Source organism: Penicillium verrucosum (assembly GCF_028828655.1).
Source record: "Penicillium verrucosum strain IBT 35672 chromosome Unknown utg000005l_segment0_segment0, whole genome shotgun sequence".
NCBI lineage: Eukaryota > Fungi > Ascomycota > Eurotiomycetes > Eurotiales > Aspergillaceae > Penicillium > Penicillium verrucosum.
Genome location: NW_026643214.1, coordinates 1,574,169 through 1,596,368, shown reverse-complemented (window position 1 = coordinate 1,596,368; position 22,200 = coordinate 1,574,169). Strand labels below are relative to the sequence as shown.

At 46.0% G+C, this 22,200-nt stretch overlaps 6 protein-coding genes across 6 annotated transcripts; 4 read left to right on the top strand and 2 right to left on the bottom strand.

Moving 5' to 3' along the window:
- Window positions 1-202: 202 nt before the first annotated feature.
- Window positions 203-2,053, bottom strand: N7516_011484 (uncharacterized protein; the record flags this gene model as incomplete). Its single annotated transcript, XM_057224202.1, has 8 exons — window positions 203-459; window positions 526-555; window positions 613-727; window positions 790-877; window positions 932-1,196; window positions 1,248-1,602; window positions 1,655-1,743; window positions 1,795-2,053. 8 exons carry the CDS (start codon window positions 2,051-2,053, stop codon window positions 203-205), a joined length of 1,458 nt encoding a protein of 485 aa, XP_057069342.1.
- Window positions 2,054-8,826: 6,773 nt separating this feature from the next.
- On the top strand, window positions 8,827-10,444 carry N7516_011483 (uncharacterized protein; the record flags this gene model as incomplete). The annotated part of the gene is made up of 7 exons (XM_057224201.1): window positions 8,827-8,987; window positions 9,034-9,246; window positions 9,298-9,592; window positions 9,732-9,963; window positions 10,051-10,259; window positions 10,317-10,340; window positions 10,409-10,444. 7 exons carry the CDS (start codon window positions 8,827-8,829, stop codon window positions 10,442-10,444), a joined length of 1,170 nt encoding a protein of 389 aa, XP_057069341.1.
- Window positions 10,445-11,334: 890 nt separating this feature from the next.
- On the top strand, window positions 11,335-13,480 carry N7516_011482 (C2H2-type zinc finger protein; the record flags this gene model as incomplete). Its single annotated transcript, XM_057224200.1, has 4 exons — window positions 11,335-11,668; window positions 11,723-11,834; window positions 11,888-12,148; window positions 12,202-13,480. 4 exons carry the CDS (start codon window positions 11,335-11,337, stop codon window positions 13,478-13,480), a joined length of 1,986 nt encoding a protein of 661 aa, XP_057069340.1.
- Window positions 13,481-15,607: 2,127 nt separating this feature from the next.
- On the top strand, window positions 15,608-16,168 carry N7516_011481 (uncharacterized protein; the record flags this gene model as incomplete). The annotated part of the gene is made up of 1 exon (XM_057224199.1): window positions 15,608-16,168. One exon carries the CDS (start codon window positions 15,608-15,610, stop codon window positions 16,166-16,168), a length of 561 nt encoding a protein of 186 aa, XP_057069339.1.
- Window positions 16,169-16,260: 92 nt separating this feature from the next.
- Window positions 16,261-18,346, top strand: N7516_011480 (DEAD/DEAH box helicase; the record flags this gene model as incomplete). The annotated part of the gene is made up of 6 exons (XM_057224198.1): window positions 16,261-16,329; window positions 16,350-16,596; window positions 16,647-16,680; window positions 16,731-16,912; window positions 16,973-18,071; window positions 18,139-18,346. The coding sequence occupies 6 exons, from the start codon at window positions 16,261-16,263 to the stop codon at window positions 18,344-18,346; spliced, it is 1,839 nt and encodes a 612-aa protein (XP_057069338.1).
- Window positions 18,347-19,804: 1,458 nt separating this feature from the next.
- N7516_011479 (alkene reductase) lies at window positions 19,805-21,340 on the bottom strand (the record flags this gene model as incomplete). Its single annotated transcript, XM_057224197.1, has 5 exons — window positions 19,805-20,464; window positions 20,516-20,734; window positions 20,792-20,854; window positions 20,989-21,042; window positions 21,128-21,340. The coding sequence occupies 5 exons, from the start codon at window positions 21,338-21,340 to the stop codon at window positions 19,805-19,807; spliced, it is 1,209 nt and encodes a 402-aa protein (XP_057069337.1).
- Between the last annotated feature and the right edge of the window lie 860 nt (window positions 21,341-22,200).

Genomic DNA, 22,200 nt, shown 5'->3' with positions numbered 1-22,200 from the left:
AAGGCTTAGCAAGGATTATATAATTAAGTAATGCCTATAGGCCGCAGCTAGTCAACCAATTGAAAACCATGCGATCCTTCACAGAATCTCATGAATGTCTCAATTGGGTCACATGACCGATAGCCAAACACTTCTTCGTGACTATACGTCAGGAGCTTTCTCAATTGTCCTGACTGAAATTCTCGCATATATTTCTCCAATATTACCCCTCGGTAGGATACACAACTATCCGATCCAAATCCGCACCTTTGTAATCAAACCCGTTATATAGTCCCCCGACTGTGATAGTATTCTTCTTCCCCTTGTCCAGTGTCAGCTGCAGGGGAGTGGAAAGAATGACACCTTTGTGTGTATCTCGTTGGTATAGAGTTTGCATGCTCAAAGGGTCTCCGTTGACCACCACGCTGCTAATTCGACGTAGCTGCCATGAACCACCGATTCTGTCAGGGCTGCCTCCAGCTATTGAACGTATTAGCATACAAGAACCACAGTTTAGCTCCAGCAAATATGTTGAAGTCTACTTACGTTGATCGCCGAAACCCAAGTCGTCAGTGTCTAATCATAATGTCAGTATCGTGCAGGGAGACTGTACTTAAGAAACGGCCGACGTACTTTCATAATAGAATGATACCCATTGCGCTTTTCCAGATCCCTCAATATTTTCAAATGTAACAGTGCTGTCGTTTCCGTATATTCCAGTGAGGATCACGCCATCGGTAGCAAAGTTCTTTCAATAAATCATATTAGCCACAGATAGTCCGATGCCTGAGATAATATATTTATACTCACAGCCTCCTGCTTATATGTATCACCGTGCGTCCTTGCCTCTTTGGCAGTGTATGTTGTTCCCTTGACAGGTTTCCAGTCCCCGGTTTTCCTAATATCCAGTTAGTATAGACCACATGGTAAACGCAGAAGACAGCACACGTACACGTCAAGATCATAAATATCGTGCCACTCTAACTCAAGAGTCTTCTTAGACTCATCAATCTGAATTGGCAACCAGATATAACGACTGTCCCAGACGGAATTGGAATCCCATTGATCTCCGATGTATAGGTGCGTTGTCCTTTTTGTACCCTCGATTCTGAGCGTGTATCCAGACTGCGAGTTGAAAGTCCGCGTATTCAACGGGGCGACGATAAACGGCTGTGACCAGGGACCACTTAGTGAGTCAGCCCGAAACGCCACCACATCTGAAAGGTTAGCCAAGCAGTTCATACATCGTCATGAACTGGACGTCTTACTATTTGGTCTATATCCAGTTTTGTGGCTCATAAGTGCCCAGTAGCTTTTCTCTGTCTGCATGATAGTTGGAGCCTCAAGATCGAATTTTGGAAATCGGTACACGGCCTTTTCGAGAGCTGTGAGGTTATTATTCATGCTTGAGATATACACATCTCGTCCTTCTCGACTATCCCCGTTCGAGTAGAGAGCATATGATCGGCCGTCTTTGTAGTCAGTGAACAAGCCGAAATCCTGGGACCAGTTTCCAAGGGGCGCTGTTGCGTCAACGAAATTGTACGGGCCGTCGATTGTGGAGGATACTGCGTGGCCTTGGAGAAGGAGCCCGTACGTCGAATTGTCTGCATGCCACCACATCTGTTTAATTAGTCTTGGAAGGCAAAACATTAGGTGAGGTCCGCATGCATACATGATAATCCTCAGTCTCGGGGCTGTAAGCCACTTTAGGTCGTTGGATCACGCCACCAGGAGCGATATGTGGGTGTCCCTTGATTGGGGCTGTACATGTTAGATTATTGATTGATCTCCAGCACGGTGATGGAGAGTTACCTAAGGCCAGTCCCCCCGATTTCCAGGTACTCAGATCATCCGAACTATAAACAGAGACACCTCCGCCTTCTGGCTCCTCTTCTGTTTTATGTTCGCCGAACCACCAGAAAAGGCCGGACTTCTGGTCGAAGGTAATCCCGGCACCGTGCGCATTAATGAAGTTCCCATTTGTGTCGCGCCATCTACCCCCGGGGACAATGTATTTACTTTTCGCCGAGACAGCCAAAAGGGTAGCCAGAAAAGCTGATAACAATCGCATCTTGACGGTTTTGTGCCAGTTGTCTTTGGGATGTCAGGAATCATGCCAATTCGCCAGATTGGACTTGATTTATAGCCTCATCTAGTTGTCGGCCTCTATTGTACCGACATTGCGGGGTAAAAGGAAGATGTTATATTCTTCATCTTGGCAGGAATACTTTGTAGCTTGGCTTTAAAACATTCCCGTTTATGATTTTGTTATGCCCTTTGTGTGCCTAGGAGGTATGTATTTAGTGCATATTTAGTCTATTTGATCCACCTGGGCTCGCCATTTGTGTATACTACTATCCTAGCTCTATGAAAATCACCATAGCCAATATGGGAACTCCCACCAAATGCCAAGAACACCGGAAGTTTTATCTCACAATCTTGGAATAAACCGGGGGAAGCAATCGAGTTCAGATAATGTCGACATTTTATTGGATACCCAGAAGAGGCTAACGGGCGACGGAAGTTGATTCTCCGTCTATTCCATGACAATAGGGACTAAGGACATTATCCTTTGAGGCTGAGCAACCCAAGCCAGTGGCACTTCTAGATGATCACAGTATTCAACGGCGAAGCTAGTGAGGGAAGAGAGAACGATTCAATGACTAAGGAAGAAAGAGAGCTCTATTTAGCCAGGAGGCAGACTTCGGACAGCAACATCTCAACAATGCATGTATGTAGTATCTTATTTGGCGGTTTAGTTCGGAAATGATCGTATCTGGGAGTTCATTGAAGATGTATATGCATTTACGTCTATTCTGGTCCCAGCTTTGAGTCAAGATATACATCAATCATCTGACTAGATTACAGGTATTTATGGCGTAGTAATGTCTCTAGTCTCCCCTATCCACTCTGAGAGATGGTAAATCTAGACGTGGCAGGATACTGCCAGAAGCAATGAAAGTCCATGAGAATATGAGCTTGCGTTGGCTTCACCAAAAGGCTACTAGTCAACAGTACCACGTAGAGGTCCAAGCCCGCGGCTGTTGGATCCCCTGGGACGCCAACTGCCGTCCCAGGAGACCCCGGTCTTTATTGAAGACCGGTCGGGTTACTCCGTTTGTATGTTGTAGTTGCATAATCTCAGTTGGGGTCGGGGTTGGGTCGCTGCAAGTCGGGCATTGCCGACATACGTCTTAAATATCTCAGTTGGGTCTCCGCTGGCTCTGGGACACTTGATCTCTGCATTGCCTCGTGCAACGCAAGTCAAGCTTCACTGGAAGCCCAATGTCTGCAACAGGCTGGCGAATTTACATGCTCGGTGTGATCAAGGTTCAGACTCGCTCGATGTCCATCACGTCTCCGTTGACGATTCGAAGTTTTCACTCTGCCACTCGGCCGTCACCTCCGCATCATTGCGGTCATCCCAAACTGACACTCGGTCGGATAGCTTGTGTGGTTAGATGGGTTGATCAAGCGCGTGCATCCAAGGCGTGGTCGGGAACACTGGTGCCCACACACCGAGAACACGACACAAAGCACTCATAGCTCATAACCGTCATAACTCATAGCTGTCATAACTCATAAGAATATACTCGCCTCTAAATTCTGGTGAGTATCCTTCATCTCCAAGGGCAGATCAGGTGTTCTTACCTGCGTGCAATGAGCTCAAGGCAACAAGTGCCTCGCGTTCTTCATCCTAAAACTCAGTGGAAGGAGGTTTCATCAAGTTGTAGAGCCGTCTTGATAAATGATAAACAGATGGGTGAAGGTGGCGGGGGTATTGGACAATAGATGGATGGTTAGGGTAGTTGTAGGAAGGAAAATTGAGAGAAAGGAAGGGGGGATGGCTGCCTATTATATGTTGCTTGAGGGATTCCTACCATGCCCTATTCAGTACTCTCGCCTTCCTAAAATATACTAGTATATATATATCCTTCCGTCGACTAAAGGAGTGTAGGATTGATTCCCTTACTTTGCTACTTTACTCTTTTAGTTTTCTCTATATATGCGATGGTCTTCCGTATTCCTACAGGAAGTCGGACACTCATGCCACGCTGACAAGCTTTAGCAACCCACTCGCATAGCGTATATTTCAAGTGATACAACACTGCAATGACTTATAAATAGTCGGGTTTGACCATGCCCACGGATACCTGCAGGTCACTCGAGACTCAAGGTGGAGGTCACATGTCGAGGATGCATCTAGGCACAGAACAAGCTCTATGAGACAGTGTATGTTTTACGTGGCCATTCTTGCGAGCGCGCAGGGGCCCGTAAATAGCCAGACTCCAGCAGCTTAATGGGTGGTTAAGACTTGAATATGTATGAGACAAATGCAATAACAATATATTTTAGATGGTAAAGAGAATCATAGCAGAGTAAGAGAAGCGCCTCGGGGCTTGACTATTTGTATTTCCCTTAGGACTGAACTAGGTTTAGGGGGAGTTGGCCCCGACCACCTCAAGGGTGACGGTTCTCACTCCGTTCTCACCTTTCTCACCTTTCTCACCCTAGTCTTATAGTTATGCCCCTTTATATTTCAAATAAATACATACGACCATAGGGTGTGGAAAATAGGGCTTCCCGTCCGCTCAGCCGTACTCAAGCCGATTATTCTGCATGGTTAATAGTTCCTACGCCTTCAGTGTGGAAGCGGTACTATAGGGTGAGTGCGGGTGATATATGTGAGAAGTCTCGAGACTAGGGTGAGAGCGGTGAGAACGAGGTAATAATTCTTACCCTCAGGGCGTCCTAAGAAAAGGATAAATATATAAATATAAGCCACGAGGCCCTTCTCTTACTCTAAACCATTCCCAAATTCCCAATATTTGGGCTCCACGATATATACTGTACTACAAGTTTGCATCTGATCTAGTTTTTTGAACTAGCCACTTTACCAAGGCCTTGTGTTCATTGCCAACAGCCCAACGTAAAGGTGTCCGACCATTGCAGTCCGAAGAGTTGAAGCCAATCTCTTGTTCTTGAAGCATTCGCTTGACCGCCTCATCAGCCCATCCCCTACCACTTAGGATAAGGGGCAGTGATACATACAAATTCATCTAACAGAGGCACAAGTGGCGGGCGCCCTAGAGGCCGCCCGGCCAGTGCCCTGCACTTTGAGGGCCGCGTGAGGATGGATGGCATCTGGGTGCCTATGTACGTGTACACGTAGAACACTTGGCATAATGCAAGCTAGAAATCATCCTTGTCGCTGATTGAGCCAATCCTGGATTGGGTTTGATCCTATTGTGGAGTTGCCAAGAGACAGAGTGTTTCAGGTGGATCAAGGTATCCAATAATCTAACTGGGACTTCAGCTGAAAGGGTCAGTGCGGGGGTCGCTTGATGGAGAGTGTTTCTCAAACGCTCTCACCATTCTCGCTCCAACCCAACCAATTACTAGCCGCATATAAGCCACACCCTCAACTAGGTACACTTATGCCAACACATAACTAGTTAGTCGGTCTAGGCTAGTGGTAAAACAGCTGGTCGCTGTTTTAGATCGTGTGTACCTAGGTGAGAAGACTGAATACGGAACTGATGGGATAAGAGCCAGGATGAGTTATTCCCACGAACGGATACTTTTAAATTATCATATGTTTGTTATAATCTATAACTGCAACAGCGCTATAGAGATAATTATGACTGGCTCATTACTACGCCGGAAAAGTGCAAAGCTGGTTCAGCTCAAATCAGAGCGCTCGGACCTTCAGATCTATTTAAAAGGTCTCGGCCTTTGAGGCTGAGCAGCCTCACTCAGATTTGTTTGTTGGGAATATAGAGAAACAAGCTATTTATGCCAGCGATATATCGCACGCTTCAACATTCGAGTTTAATGAAATTTCTTATAAAACTGTCGGAAAAGTGCTTGCTTAAAAGGTTTCGACTCTTTTGTGGCATTTTTTGAGAATGGAATTCTCTGGAAACGAGGAAACTACTGCCGGGGAGAAGATAGTAGGTTTATTTTTCCTACCAGGACGAGAAAATAGCTGTTTCTAAATGAAGCCTAGAGCCCCTTTCATCCGCCCTTCAGAAAAGAACATGAACTCCAGCCTATCATACAATTATTCCCACCCTACCACCACCCAAGTACTGGATTCAACCCACAACGCTCAGTCTCGGATATTCTGGACTTGGATCTGCGCACACCTTCTATTGATAGGGTCTACTCCCATTTGTGGCTCGCAGGTCTTCCAAATGCTGCCCGTCCACTCCACCGCCAAAAACTTCTAGGCCGCACCATTGTCATTACCGAAAACCCAAATGAGCATCTTATCTCGCACGCCGAACGCATCTTCATCAAGCCTCTACCAGATTATCTACTATGCCATGAATTTTGGACAACCAAGGGCCGCCTCCTAGCTCAGGACGAATCACTACACCAATGTGCATGCGGATTCCTCTTATCTTATTGCTGGCTTGTTTGTAGCAAATACGACCTTGCTATCGCGCATGATTCAAATCTACTTCCGTCCTCTATAACCTGGGAGATGTGGGTCGGTTTTGTCACGGACGTACTCGCTAACATTGATCTCGAAACTCTCGATTCTGTGTCGATACGTTACCACTATGGCGAACTCCGACTCTCCCGTTTAAATCTTATCTACCGCTTTTCTCCTCATACTTTCTCGGTACATAACCTTATTCACGGCTTCATGTCAGCAGCTTTAGGTTCCAAAGCATATCTAGTTCGAACCTTTGCCTGGTTACTCTCGTTGTTTTGGGCTGCAACTATTGTTACAAGTGCAATGCAGGTAGGCATAGGTACGAGCTTGTTAGGAGAGAGTAAGCTCTTTCAGGGAGCGTCAGTGGTGTTTGTTGTGGCAAGCCTAGTAGGGGTAGCAGCGAGTGTTATACTTATAGGTTTAGTTTGGGGGCCTTGGTCGTTTATCATATTTACTGGGCGAAGAAGAATTTGATAGCTGTGCAAAAATTCAGGGGGACAAGCAGAAATGAGAAGTGTTCGGGTGTTTAACACGAGGTTATTCTATGGCTTATGTACTCATTAAAGCGTTCCATGGTTACAAATTTATAAGAAGTGGTAATAGATATAACAAACCCAACTCGCCTCAGTGTTGTCGAGACCTCTTCTGAAATATCTCTCAATTATCTTAGTACAAAATATGAAAGACTTCCCTAAAAACCTACGTAGCCACCACATGTCAGGTAGTAATGTTGGGCAGAATATTGCCAAGGCCGATTTGATCCCTTGGGTGAAGTGTCCCATCTGATCCGCCGAGCTTTATGGTTTTCTAAGGATAAATGAATGATGATCAAGATCAATGATATTGAGATATGTGTGGATGGATAGATAAGAAAGAAAAAAACCACCGAGTGAGAGCTAAATATGGGAACTGAGAAAGGTCACCTGACGGTGCTGTTAAGAGAAGTCTATGTGGTGGACGTCGAGATGGATGGTGTAACGTGAGAGATAGATTGAGTAGTTGTAGATGCTAAGTCCTAGAATATGAAAAGTTTGACAGGTGCACCTTCTGAATAGGTTTGATTTCCCACCTTGGAAGTCTTCAGCGCCGTGGACACTCCTTGAATCGCCAACACCACGGGCCAGCAAAACTCTTAGATATGTTACTATAACTATAATGCTTAGGTGGCTAGTATTGGCCTAATTCCTAATGAGGTACAGCGATTAACTAACTAAGTCTAACTAGTTAACTAACCAACGTACGTATTTCACCAGTGAGTGAGCCACTACTAGTGAGTGGGCCACCCATAACACCATAGTAAATGCCATATTTTACAACCTTATATCTCAACAACGGTGGGCTATAGGGGATTTTCCTTATAGATCGATGCTTTTTATATGATACCTAGCTTTCCTAAGGAATTTGGAAAATCTTTATAACGTTGTGATGGCGATATATATATTTCTAATTTTTAGAGACATAATTTTCGGTAATTTTCGAAATGATGATCATACAACTTTTTGCTTTCTTTAACATTAATATATAGTACTAATAATTCTTATTAATAGCTATCGAATAATAATGAAATCAAATTATAACATGGTTGTTGAGATACCAAGTTGTAAAATATGGCATTTACTATGGTGTTATGGGTGGCCCAGTTGGCTAATTAGCTAGTTAACTACTTGACGAAACAAGGTATCTTCATTAGCTTCTAGGCAGAATTGGATCTTTGCCTTAGGATCGACTTTTTTTTTGAAATGGAAACGATATTTTTGCCCTTGATTACTCAGGCGCTCGTAATGCCTAACATAACAAATGCAAATGTAACTGTCCAATCACGGATATTGAAAAATCTGGCCTTTTCCAGCCTTGATTCCTAGCAATCTGTATGGAACTGTGGGCTGACTAAGGCTAAACAAATGTGACATGCATAGGTGTTCTTGTGGCTTAGGAAATACGAACCTGGGTGGCAGTGCAGGTAGCCAATAGAATGAGACCACGATAACATTTCACCTGGTATGACATCAATCATTGCACCGCCGTTAAATTGAGAATCTGAACAAGAGGTAGCCATTTACACGTGACTGTGTTCACGTGCCAGACCTTGGAAACCTCAAAACTCCGGGCTACGAAGCGAGGGACCTTCAGAACTCTCATCTTCATCACGCTCAAAATTCGCTATCGTTTTGGTGTTTCCACTGTGGCCTGATTTAGCTCCCATGGCCGCCAGCCGTCGCGATTGGCCCAGGACAGTCTTTCGACTGAGTGGGTTGCCGTCCACAACTACAACTCGGGATGATGTAGCCAGTCTCCTGAGTGATAGGCTTGGTGACACTCCCACAAACTGCATTCGAGTCTTCTCTTTAGCAACTGCACTACATGTTCGAGAACCTTCTCGCTTCAAAGTGGCGACTGTGATGTTCATTAGCGTACCGTCTCTCATTGACCCGGTTTCCTCCAGCAATGAGTGGCCAGTTCTAGCTAAGCCGTTGGATGCCGTTGGTGATTTCATCTTAGATACTCATTTCATGGGCATTACACCCCTGAATGATTATGAGCCTTCGAAACATACGTTTGAGTAGTGATATGTCCCCTATCGGCTATACTTATCTGACCTTGAGCAGTTGTATCGCAATTTCTGGCTTAGCTAGCCACCCTTTCGGGTCCTGGCAACCAAAAGAAGGTAACAAGACGTTCATGTGGATCCGCGATGAGCTGCCAGATGCTTTACCAGGCGCTAGAGCTCTCATTTACGGTTATGACACGAAACTGCACGACAGTCAATCATTTCAACTTATCCCGGACCTTGCAATAGCGTTCGTCAATCAACTTGAGACGTATGGTTGGAATAGTTCATTTGTAAAACCTACAGCCTTTCTTACACACAGCCTTGGTGGACTTGTCCTTAAGGAGGCTTTAGTTCGACTCGCTTCGAATAACGCATACAAGAGACTTCTTAGCAACATCAAAGGCGCGGTCTTCTTCGGCGTTCCCAGCCTAGGGATGGAACAACAGCATTTCCATACGGTTGTTGGCAATAATCCTAACCAGAACCTAGTCGACGACCTTGCTCGCGGGTCTAACTATCTCAATCAGCTCCACAAGCATTTCGAGGATAGCTACATCACGGATACAATACAGTGCTTTTGGGCGTATGAGACGTTACAGTCCCCCACAATCCGAGTATGTTAGAGTATATCAGAATCGTATTGTGGAAGCGAAACTTATTTGCTTACAGCGGCTTCCAGACGGCAAGATAGATCGAAATGGGTGGCCAGCTATTTTAGTAAATCGAGAATCAGCAACTTGCAGATTTACACAGTCGAATCCGTCTGTCACATTCCCAATAAATTCAACGCACTCCGACATGGTGAAATTCACTCGAGGATCGCCTCTCTCCGACGTTGTCATCTCGAAACTGTCGAGCATCCTCTCATCCCCTAAGGATGAAGGCTGTGTCTATGGCCGCTCAACGGGTTGTGATCAACTTCCAAGGATTGCGTCCACGCCACCAACACCGGCATATCAGGATACCATCAGGGACACATTCAAGGGTAAGTGACGTGAAGACTACTAATTCAGGTATCAACAAGCTAAATGGTTACATATAGCTTCGATAATGAAGTTTAAACGAGCTACAGGCATCACGGAAATTGAGGAAGCCGATTTCAAGACGATGAGCCTTGACGAACTCCATAAATTTCTCCGGAGTATGCAAGGGGAGCAGGAGCAGAGCAACGAAGGCTTGCAAAACATGAACAGACTGGACTCTTTTCTGACCTCCGTAACGCAGTATACTATGGTCACTGGGGACTTCTTAGTATTCTCGGACTTTGAGTATTTCATCTGGGTGAGTTTGTCTACCCGCCTTTGCTTAAATAACTCCTTTATTGACTAAATAACAAAGGGCCCGGTAAAATACGTTCTTAGAGTAAGTGGAATTATATTCAAATAACGGTGACGGACCAAACATTGATTCTATTTTTCGGTTGTAGGTAGCCTCAGCGCTGCCAGACGCATACAACTCAATTCTAGATGCATATCAGGAGATTGGAGAGTTGATACCTCGCCTCTTAACCTCCCGCCAGCTATTTACTATGAGGCCATTTTTGAGAGAGATCTTGACCCTGATGTATGACGACATCTTGGATTTCCATTGTGCAGCAATTTGCCTCTTCAAGCAACGATGTGGGTTCCTGGTAACCATTGTTAGAGACGATTATGAGTTGACACAAAATACAGACTGGAAAAAACTGTTCAGAGCTTCCTGGAGAAGCAAACTGCCGGAGATTGATTACATCAAACAGAACATGCGACGAAATAGGCGAGTAGTCGAAAACCCCGTGACCCTTGCAGAATTCGAAGAGATTCAGAATCACCGACAGACTGCAATGAACGCCTCTGGAAGGGAAAAGATTGCTCGAGACGATCAATGCCAAGCAATGGTACGGCAGTGGCTGTCTGCTTTTCCTTGTGATGAGGAACAGGACCGTCACCGAAACACAAGATCAATCTGTCCGGACTCAGGCCGGTGGCTCCTCGATCACGAAAATTTCCAGAAATGGTTTGACCCTGACTTTCTTACTTTCTGTCCATCGCCATTGCTTTGGCTGGCTGGAATCCCGGGGGGCTGGTACGCATTCATACCCGCCAAAATTTGGTCATGATGTGACTGCAGCTAACTTTGAGAAGGCAAAACAATTCTTGCATCGGTAGTTGTGGATGCAGTCAAATCAGTCAACGACTCCACCGTCGCATTTTTCTTCTGCAAGTATGGCGATAAATTACGAAACGCGTTCATCGGCGTTGCAAGATCACTATTGGCGCAGGTTCTTGCTCAAAACCCTCACCTATTACCATATTTTTATGAGCAAGCCTCATTGAGCAAGGATACGATACTAACATCAAATGCTACTGCCAAAGAAATGCTACGAACAGCTCTGAATAGTTGCGCCAAAACGTACCTTATCATCGACGGTCTCGATGAGTGTGGACGGCATGATGGAAAGGAAATCGTTTCCTGGTTTCAGAACTTGATAGAAGATCTTTCCTCAGAGCAGATGAACTCTATAAGGTGCCTTTTCGTGAGCCAAGACGATGCAGCATGTGGAATTCCATCCATCAAGGTCACTGCACTTGAGAACAGAGGAGACCTCAGTTATTTTGTTTCTGTGTGGCATAAGCAGATCGAGGCCAAATTTGGAGAATTACGGTCAAAGGAGTACCACATTGCGAATATCCTGTTAGCAAGAGCGCAAGGTTTGTGTCCAGAATATAGCTAGTGATAATGCGGTTCTGACGACGCGTGTTAAGGCATGTTCATTTTTGCAGAACTGATGGCTAAATACCTGGAAGATCAACCACATCGGGCTTCGCTGCTTGAAGAACTTGGACCGGAGAGATTCCCAGTCAAGCTGGATACTGTGTGCGTGACTTGACCAAACTTTCACATCCAAATATTAATATGACATGGCACAGATATTCACGGATTATCCAGCGTGTATTTGACTCGAGAGGCAGCAATCTTGCTATTCACATGCGACAAGTTCTTGGATGGATTGTTTGCGCTAAAAGACCATTACGTTGGCGGGAAATTCAGGGAGCCATCTGTATTGACATGGAACAACAGCTTGTCGATTATGACAAGCAGCTACTAGATTCGCCGAAAGGGCTTTTTGCAGCGCTTGTCGAAATGCAAGCAGATGGCACTGTTGAGCTCGTTCATGGCACCGCTCGGGAGTATGTTTCAAGCATATATACCAGACAGTGAATACTAACCATTTATACGCCAGGTATCTCGTGGAAACAAAAACTGTTCAGGCTGAAGACGCAAATTACTCCCTTTCAATGTTGTGCCTTGCCTATCTTGCCTTTCCTCAGTTCGACCAACACCGGAACGACGATGATATTGCTGTTGATATTCGAAATGGATCGCATGCATTTTACGACTACGCTTCAGCCTGTTGGGCTATGCATCTGCAGTCCGGAATTCCGGAGACTGAGTCAGGAGACAGACTGAATCAACTCCAGGAGACCTTGGAGGCATTTGTTGAGTTACACTCGTCATCGTCGGCAAAGCCGTTGCAAATTTCTCAAAAGGTTAAAGGCACTCTGGCTCCCATGCATAATTCCGAGTCTCTTCGCAAAATATTACAAGCTGTTGCTTGGCATCGAAAGCAGACTGGCACTCATGGCCATGGTCCAACTGCAGACGACGCGCTGGATCTATGGCAAATCACCGAAAAGTCTAGAGTCATTTTAGAATATATGTCGTCCCAATCATTTTCTAACTCTGAAATGCGGGAAATGAATCAGTTTTACGGCTCGAACTGGTTCAAATGCCCCCGCATAAACTGCTGTTTCTACCACCAGGGATTCAGCACCCTGAACCAACGACAGCTTCATGTTTCGAAGCATGAGCGTCCATTCCTTTGTTTTGTCATTGGCTGTCACATGGCATCCTTCGGCTGCACAACGGACAATGAGTTAAAAGGACATCTCTTTGAGTACCACGGCATCGACATGTTCGATGATACGGAGTTCCCAGATCCGCCCAAGCGGCAGAGGCCAGACAAGCAAACAATAAGTGAAGCAAAGTTTCATTGTGACCAGTGTCCGAAGACGTTCACCAGACGCCATAACTTGAACACCCATTTGAGAACCCACACTGGGCAAAGACCTTATGAATGTGCGGTTTGTGGTGCAGACTTCACGCGCAAGTTCGAACGCGATCGTCACGAGCAAGGACATCAGAACAGAGAATATATATGTCAAGGTAATCTCAAGGACGGGTCCACATGGGGCTGCAAGGCTTCATTTACTCGGACCGACACCCTTGCCACTCATCTCAAGAGCAGAACAGGCCGCAACTGTATTCGACCATTGATGCTGGAGAGGCTGCAGGAAGGCACAGAGCAAAACGAGGCTGGTGGACAAAACATTTTCACCAATCAATCCGGTTCGAACTCAGAGGCACTACTGGCTGTTGGCAAGCTCCTCCCATCATTCGAGGTCTTTTTACACCTTTGCGGACTAGACAAGTCTTCGTCAACGGCCAAGGCAATGCCATGAATTAAGACTTTTGGAGCAGAATCACCCCAAAGTCCAACCAGTGGAGTTTTTACACTCCCACCGAACATAGAGTTGCACAGGAGTAAGGACTGGCACCGGTTTTAGTTAACGTGTTCGGTAAGCGAGTCGGGCACTGTGATCGGAAATAATGTGTAGATAGATTTGGTTAGTTTTGAGCGATTTGATTGGCAGAAACTAAGGGGTATGAAGGCAGGCACCTCATCCAGCACTTCTCCCTTCTCTCTTCTCTCCAGTCTCAGTATTCGCTGCGGAATGCAATCTTTTCTCGAAGAATAGGCTCTTGTTACAAAACGCTTAAATCTCTAGGCTGAAGCAGCGTTTAGTAATTGGTTTAAACCTGATCACCCTGACGGTAATAAACCTGTGTGACTTGTACGATTTAATCTGGTAGGCCAGGTCCTTTAGAAGAGGGCGCAATACGACGATCAAGGATGACCGTCGCAGAGTCTAGGACGGCCATGGGAAGAAGCTGGGAAGCACCAAAATAAGACAAATCGTGACAGTAAGTTTATCGGGAACCTTTTTCCTTTTCTCGTTTCTCCAGTTTCGTAACCTTCAAACCTCCTTCGTTTGACTGGCACGTAACAGGCTTGGATAGTGCGTAGGGTACTGGATATCCATGCCCTGCAGCACATCCACACCTAGACCTCAAGAAAGCCCACAAAGCCCACAGGGCTAATGGGGGCCCATACAAACACATGCTAATTTATCGTAGCTATATAATTAATGCATTTTTTCCTGGTTTTTTGGGTATTCAAATTACCGCCTGAGCTATGTATAAAGCTATACAGAAATCTTCTTTCTCTTCTTCTTATAAGCTTATAAATTAACCTATTATAGGACTGATTGATTTGATTGATAAGATAGATTTTGTATGAAATTTTGTATGAAATTTTGTCTGAAATCTAGTATCATGATGCTAAAATCAGTATAATATCTACTTAATTCCCACTTCTTACTATGATAATATAATAATACGGAATATATAGGCTGGTATATACGTAAATACAGCCATTAATCAGCTACTTTATGCGTGCTAAGACTGTATTTGTGCATAGAAATGGGCTATCTTGAGGTCTATCCACACCGCTTCCCGGCGGTTGTGGTGTGGATGTCTTGCACCCTGGAAGCGGTGTGGATGCGCTGCATGAATATCCGCCGCTACCCACGCCGCTTCCCGAAGTGGGTAATATCTGGAATCTGCCTGAAATCTGCCTAGGTGAGCCTCACAGCCTCATTAAGTAGGGTGACGCAAGGCAGACAGGTGAGAATAGAGCGGTGAGCAAAGATTGTGGCCAATAGAATGATGTTGCACGTTTTATGTCATCAGGCATTGCACCGCCGTTAAATTGAGAATCTGAACAAGAGGTAGCCATTTACACGTGACTGTGTTCACGTGTCAGACCTTGTAAGATGCCGTGGCTACACCGCCTTGCTCATCAACAGTGCGAAACCTCGAACTTGGGGCTACGAAGCGATAAACCAAATCCCGGGGCCCTAAGAACTTGTGTTACATCATGTTCAATTCCATGACTCCCAAACGGCGGTTCGATGAGCATGAGGAAGATCTACAGCATCGAGACACAATGAACAAGCGAAGCGGTTACTCGATCGCGACATCCTGGTCTCCCCCTGCTCCTTAGCTCCGTCTTTTAGTGACCGTTTCCTTGTCAATAATGCCCCAAGCCCAAGTTGCTCGTCGAATAAGATGTCCATACATGGTCCAGAGAACATCGGTAAGACTATAACTTTTTTTGGTTGTTAGTATCCGTCTTTTTGGGAAGAGAACCACTGTGTTGGTCCAACAATCCCCCTCGGGTAGTTCCGAAAACTGAAAAGTGCCGCAGCTAAATCACGAATGCTTTACTCTCATGAGCATGAGAAGTTATGTTTCGGAATGGTATGATTGCGATAATTATTTCGCCCCGATATCAAGAAGAAAACTTCAGATATAATAAATAAACCCCTGCATGGCCAATAATTGACATCAGGTATATTCAGTTGAAGGACATTCAAATCCAATTCAACCGCATACGAACTGTGGCATCCACCGCATTTGACCAAATCGAACGAGGCGGTGAGGTGTTTTTATGTCTAAATTTCGTGATGAACGAGGATCGCTGTGAGCTTCAATCCAAAGATGGCCGCTCTGTCGCCATGATGAACAAGAAGACCCATCTCGCCCTTACATGTCTCTCGTCTTCTGCGAAAAGCATTGAATATAAGGGGCTCGTCTCCCGCAAAGAGTTAAACCGAAGAATATCGACAAATAAAGAGCCTGCCAACTCTGAGCCTCCGAGTCTTTGCTGTCGCATACACATATATTTGTTTGGGACTCGTGTAGATGCGGCCGTTGTGGGCCAGGAGTTATCACGCTACCGTCTGTTTTTGCAGCATCCCTCTCCTTCTCTTTACGATGCTACATATGAGAACCCGCATTACCTGAACTTGCCGGGAAATTCGCTTCCAAATGGGGCTCTGTTACCACCAATCTCACCTACGACTCTTGCCTGCGAGACGGGCTATACCGATGCCACCGGATCAATCCGCCATGAGGTGACCGATGTGTTCTCTGTAATAAATGATCTTCCCAAACAGGGCTACCTGAAGAAGGCGCAGACCGACAAACGGATTCAGACCACACTATTAAGGCGAGAAACTGAATGAATCGCATGTTGAAGTATTTACTAACGGTCGACCACTGTAGCCACCAATTGGAAGGAGTCGGTTTTATCATGCATAGAGAAAAGTCCTCCACCATGAAGCCTGGAGGCCTATGGAGACACGATAGTTCTACCTCGGATCGCTCTTGGTGGGTTGTTCCCAATGTGCGTAAATTGAAACGCAGCGCTCATTCAAAGCTAGCTACCGCCATAAAATTACAGGCGCAAAGAGCCACGTTGCTACTGACATGTTGGGCGGTATTCTCGCTGATGATATGGGGTTAGGCAAGACTTTAACGATGGTCGCTGCTATTGTGTCCAGTGTTTCAGACGCTGAAAGCTACGCGAATGATATGTCACAGAACACCGAAATGACGCAAGCGGCCGGCAAGATTCCAGCGAAGTCAACACTTGTCATTGTACCCTCTTCTTGTAAGTAGGCTTTTGCATTATGGGCCTTGGAATGTGCTAATTAGTTGCAGTGATTCTGGACGGCTGGGTTGAAGAGCTTGAGAAGTACGGATTTATACACCGACAAGCTGTTCCCGTTACTGACATACTCAAAGGCATGTTGTCTCCGGCAGCTTGACGTATTATAAGTACCATGGACCAAGTAGAAGCCTGAACACATCATCATCCCCGCCCTATCATATAGTGATCACAACATACGGCACTATAATGACGGATTTCAATCGTGGAGGCGGTGCTCTCAATCATTTCCGCTGGTATCGTCTAGTGTTAGACGAAGGTCTGTCATATTCACCTGAAGTGTGATATACCCGTGTGCATGGTAGCTGATATTCAACAGCTCACGTTATCCGGAACTCGTCCACGAAGACGTTCAAGGCCGTAATGAATATTTCAGCCGTAATACGCTGGTGTATGAGTGGAACACCGGTTCAAAATTCATTGGATGACCTTGAATCACTGGTGAAATTTCTCCGCATCCCGGTTCTTGATGATTCGTCAATATTTCGCAGATTTATTACTGGAACAAGCCTCGCAGGGATCACCGCCCCCAAACCAAATTATGACAATCTTCGCGTACTTCTGGGGTCGATATGCCTGAGAAGAAATACGTCCATATTGCCCGAGTTGGGAGTTTCTTTCCAGGTACACCGCCCCGCCTTGTCAGAGTCCGAAAGGCAAGCCTATAAAGCTTTGGAAACTGCTTGCAAGGAACGCATCAAAGCAGCTGTTAATTTCCAAAGAGGGAAAGGAGAGCCTAGAATCATCTTAACCGCCATTCTCCTTCTGCGAATATTTTGTAACACTGGCATTAACTCAATGTTAACACTCGAAAATTTCGTCGAACAGTCCCAGACAGATGAAATCTCCAGCTTAAAGCTGCAAAGTGGCGACACGGTCTGCATGGAGTGTAACACAGACATGCCTTTATTGGCCACAAACTGCACGGCGAACAAAAGGCACCTCCTAGATAGTCTAATATGTCACGAGTGCATGTCTCGAACTTCGATACCAGCAGGTCACAGAAGCTCTTCATGCGACCTCCTTGACTCTGGTTGCGAAGCCGCCAACGCCGCCCAAGGCCAAGAGCAGAGCGTTTCTACTGACAGCTCCGTGGAAACACCCCATACCTGTCAAGCTCCATACCCGTCGAAACTTATGGCGTTGCTTGCTGATATTAAAGAGCATTATAGCGAAGAGAAGAGGTTCGATAATTTACCAACGAAAGGACTTGCACCGCTAATGCCTTTCAGCATCGTTTTTTCCTACTGGAGACGCAGTCTAGACCTCGTGGGCCGTCTTTTTAATGAGGAAGCCATCGCTTATTGTCGGGTAGACGGAGCTGTCCATTCACCACAGCGCAAGAAGGTGCTTCAGCAATTTCATGAAGACCCGTTAACACGCGTCCTCTTGATAACCCAAGGTACGGGTTCGGTGGGGTAAGACTTCCCTGATACGCGCCCCTCGCAAAATCGTGACTGACATCCGCGCTCATTTGGCAACCAGTTTGAACAAGCTCTCAGTGGCAAGTCGGATCCACATTCTCGAACCACAGTGGAACCCGTCAAGTGAAAGTCAAGCTATTGGTCGTGTGCTACGTCTTGGCCAGGACAAAAGAGTTTTTGTTGTCCGATACATAGTGCAAGGGACAATTGAAGAGGCAAGTTCAGGCCGTAACCCGACGCCAAGTGGATTTAGAAAGCTGACGCAGTAATCCACAGGCAGTCGAAACTCGACAACATATGAAGGTACAGCTAGCACATAAAGGCGGCCTTCATTCTTTGGGTGATATTGAGTCTTCTGAACGGCAGAGGAAAGTTAACAGACTTCAAAAGTTGGCCAAATCCTTGAACCTAGCCGAGGCGCTAGTATAGTGATTGATCAACACGTGACATATTTTGCCTATTTAGACTAGCTCGATTATGATTCCAAGGCCCAATTCAAATTTCATTTCAAGAGGCCAAACTATGGAAATTCTGAACTATTGACATTCATTTTGCTTTCCATAACCAGAAGATTCGATGCAAAATAAGCAAACATGGCAATCCTTGATAGACCTCCGCAATGGGCCGAGTTGGGCCAGGACCTTAGACCCATAAACCAACCAGCAGTGGGCTATGGGCCCTACCTTCAAAGACCAACTAAGCCTATAGCCCATTAGTGGGGGCCTATGAGGCCCCCAACAAAGACTATTTCTATACATAAATCCCGTCTTGGCGCTCATAAACCTGCTGAATAATGCCTGTTTTTTACGCATATTCTAGTCTGTAAGCTTACTTGGAAGATCTCGGCCCGCTGGCCCTAGTCTAGCCTAATACGGGGGTTCAATAGGTGATAAATTATCAATGTGCAGATATATACGGAGTATATTTCATGTAGACAGAAGTAGGTGCATTTATTGATTGACTTAATTCCCATAAAGACTCGGTCAACTTAGGTCTTAGACGGTAATTTAAATACTCAAAAATACTAGAAGAATCTGCATTATGAATCTGCCAAGAATTGACATTTTTGTATTGTTTGAGGACCATTGGGCCCCCATAAAAGCCTAGTGGGCGTTTATCCTAGGCCCAAGGCCTATCGATGGGCCTAAGGACTGGCCCAAAGACCAGCCCATTTGCGGGTTGGTCCGGGTTGGGCTATGGGCTTTATGGGCCGGTGCGGAGGTCTAATCCTTGAGCAGGCAATCTGTCAACAATTCCCATGTCCACTTCAAAATTTGATTAGTTGTGACAGTATCCTGCCTTAGGTCCGAGATACCAAGTGTTCCGAAACCTACGCTCATACCCAATTGCAAACTCTGGCTATGCGGCCTATGCAGTGATCGCGCTAGCCCGCAGGATTCTCATCCGGTTCTACTCACCCCCGGTAGCGCGACTATAAAGCTGCACTCACCCATTTCTCGCCCGGGCGACATCCACCGAACTATTGACCGCACATAAGCCACACGCCGGTGAATTAGTAGTTGGGTGGGTGACCACCAGCGAATCCTCACTGTTGTATGTTTTTGTTCTATTTTTATATAAACGTTTTACTAGCTTGTAGGGCAGGGCGATTTTGTTTGACCATGGGCAGGGACAAGACATGCTAAACAAAGGATACGGGTCGTCTGGAATAAATTGTAATGTATGTTGGAGTTCACCCAATGAGGGAGGACGTAGACAGCAACATTTCACTTTGCTGCCTCCTCTTCCTCAACTTCTCCAAAAGGATAATCTGTATACCCCACACTCTCACTCCCAATCTCAACGGTACTCGCATAAACGGTCTCCATGTTCCAGTTGGTCAGTCTCTTCCCTAGCCTAAGCTTCTCCACCAGATCTGGATTACTGATAAACCACCTCGCAAACGTGATCCCATCTACCTCATTCCTTTCCACCTCCTCAAAGCAATTCTCGCCATTGTAATTGCCGTTGGTCAATACTGGGGTTGTCTTCAGCACCTCCAAGAAGTGTCTGAGATGGAGATCCTCGACCGTAGCAGCCACTTTCCCCTCCCTAATAGCTGCGTACATATTCTCGGTCTTGGTCTTCTCTTCCAGTAGAAGATCGGCCCGCGGCTGAGTGAGACATACGTATGCGACTCCTCGCTTCTCGACTTCGCTCAGCGCATACCGGAAGTTCGCGATAGGATCCGTGTCCAATGGCAACCAAACCGTTCCCCATGGGCTCATTCGGATTGACACCCTAGCTGCCCCGACAGCGGCAATCACCGCATCGAGGATTTCGAGCGTGAGTCGAGCTCGGTTCTCCTTGTTGCCGCCGTATTCATCAGTACGGAGGTTGGTGTTGGTATTGAGGAACTGGTCGAGCAGATACCCATTGCCAGACGACTGCGTCTATCAGCTTCCATTATTATTCTTCAAAGGGAGACCGTCACCTACAATCTCAACACAATCAAACCCGGCCTCAATCGCACATTTAGCAGCATGCACATGATCATCAATTGTGTCCTTGATATCCTGCAATATCATCGGCTTGGCTGTCTCATGAGGATATTGGACCCCTCCGCGCGTGTTCCTATTGAAATAGCCAACATTGGTTGCGGAAGAGCTCAAGGGCTGGCGGTCGCCCAGAGAGACTGAGACTGCAAATCGTCCAACCTGATGCAATATTAGGTCAGTACCTGAAGCTTGGGATGATCACTGGGTTGAACTCACATGCCACAATTGACACGCTATGAAAGCACCCTTAGCGTGCACAGCATCCGTCACCTTCTTCCACTACAGCACAATTAGCACTGATCTCCATAAACATCGAAAAGCTAAAGCACAATGCCGGGAGTTTTATCAATAGACATGACTCATAATAAAACTCCCCCGGGAAAGGTAGGGAATAGCTGGGAATCTGTACGTACAGCTCTCACATGCTCAGGCGCAAACATGCCCGGTACGCCGTAGAAACCTCCACCCTGCGCCAATATCAGCCTTCATGCTCTATTCCAAAACGCGGGCCCCTAAGTGGATTATACGTTGGGGGCAGCGGGAACGACAAACCATAAAACTCGGGTGCATGCCTTCAGTGATAAGCAGCCCTCCCTTCGTCGCCCTCTGAGTATAATACTCTGTGACCATGGGAGTCGGCAGACTACCAGGACAGCGCAGGCGCGTCATCGGCGACATGATGACTCGATGTTCGAGATTCATTGTTCCGAGACGGAGTGGCGTGAAGAGCTTGCTGCTCTCGCGGGGTGGTGAAGTAGAACCCATCGTGCCGGATGAAGTGTGCTGTACGATTTGCTGTACGATTTGCTGTAGATGCCACTGCGTAATAAGTCTCAAGACTTGTAAAAGTTGGTGAAGATAATACAACGTCCGTCCTATTCTGTGACTTTATAGCCCGGGATTCCAGGGGTTCTCAACCGTTCCAAAACTCCGAGTCGCAGCCTGATCTCAACCCCCCCCCAAACTCCCCAATTGTCCCAACAAACTACGGTGAGTGATCCCGCAGTTATAAAGAATTAGATATTATTAATCTCGGAGTAACGGAGAACCATATGCCGTCTGGTCGCCAATGCACTTTAGCTGTCTCTTTTTGGTAAATCATCCAATTATGAACTTATCAATGGTTCCACATTCAACCTTTAGTACTGATTTTATTCACATTATCTTCACTCGCGTCATCTTTATTCCTATTGTATGCCAAATTGCATCCACATTGAGGCTGTCTCACCGAGCCGTCCGTCTATCCACTACTAAAAGGGATACGCGCTTTCGCACCTCGTATACTAGTATTGTACACTACTATATAGTCAACTAGTACTGTACTCCGTACTAGTCGCAGGCGAGATAAACGATACTCAGCATTTGGGAACCCGATTGGACTTCCCCTATTATAGAGGAACTCTCTAGAGGTCGTGACTGCAACTACTCCCTGGATCATAGTTTTACTTGATTTAGTACGTAAGGGAGCTGTGTATCTCCTTAACATCGGTAGCATAGGTAGGCACCAGCTAATTTGTATACCTACGTACATACTGTATTATTCCGTTGGGACTGGTTGACCACTCCACATTTTTTGTCCTTGCGCCCAGAGTACAGTGACGGTCGATAAGTTTGTGATGGAGGAT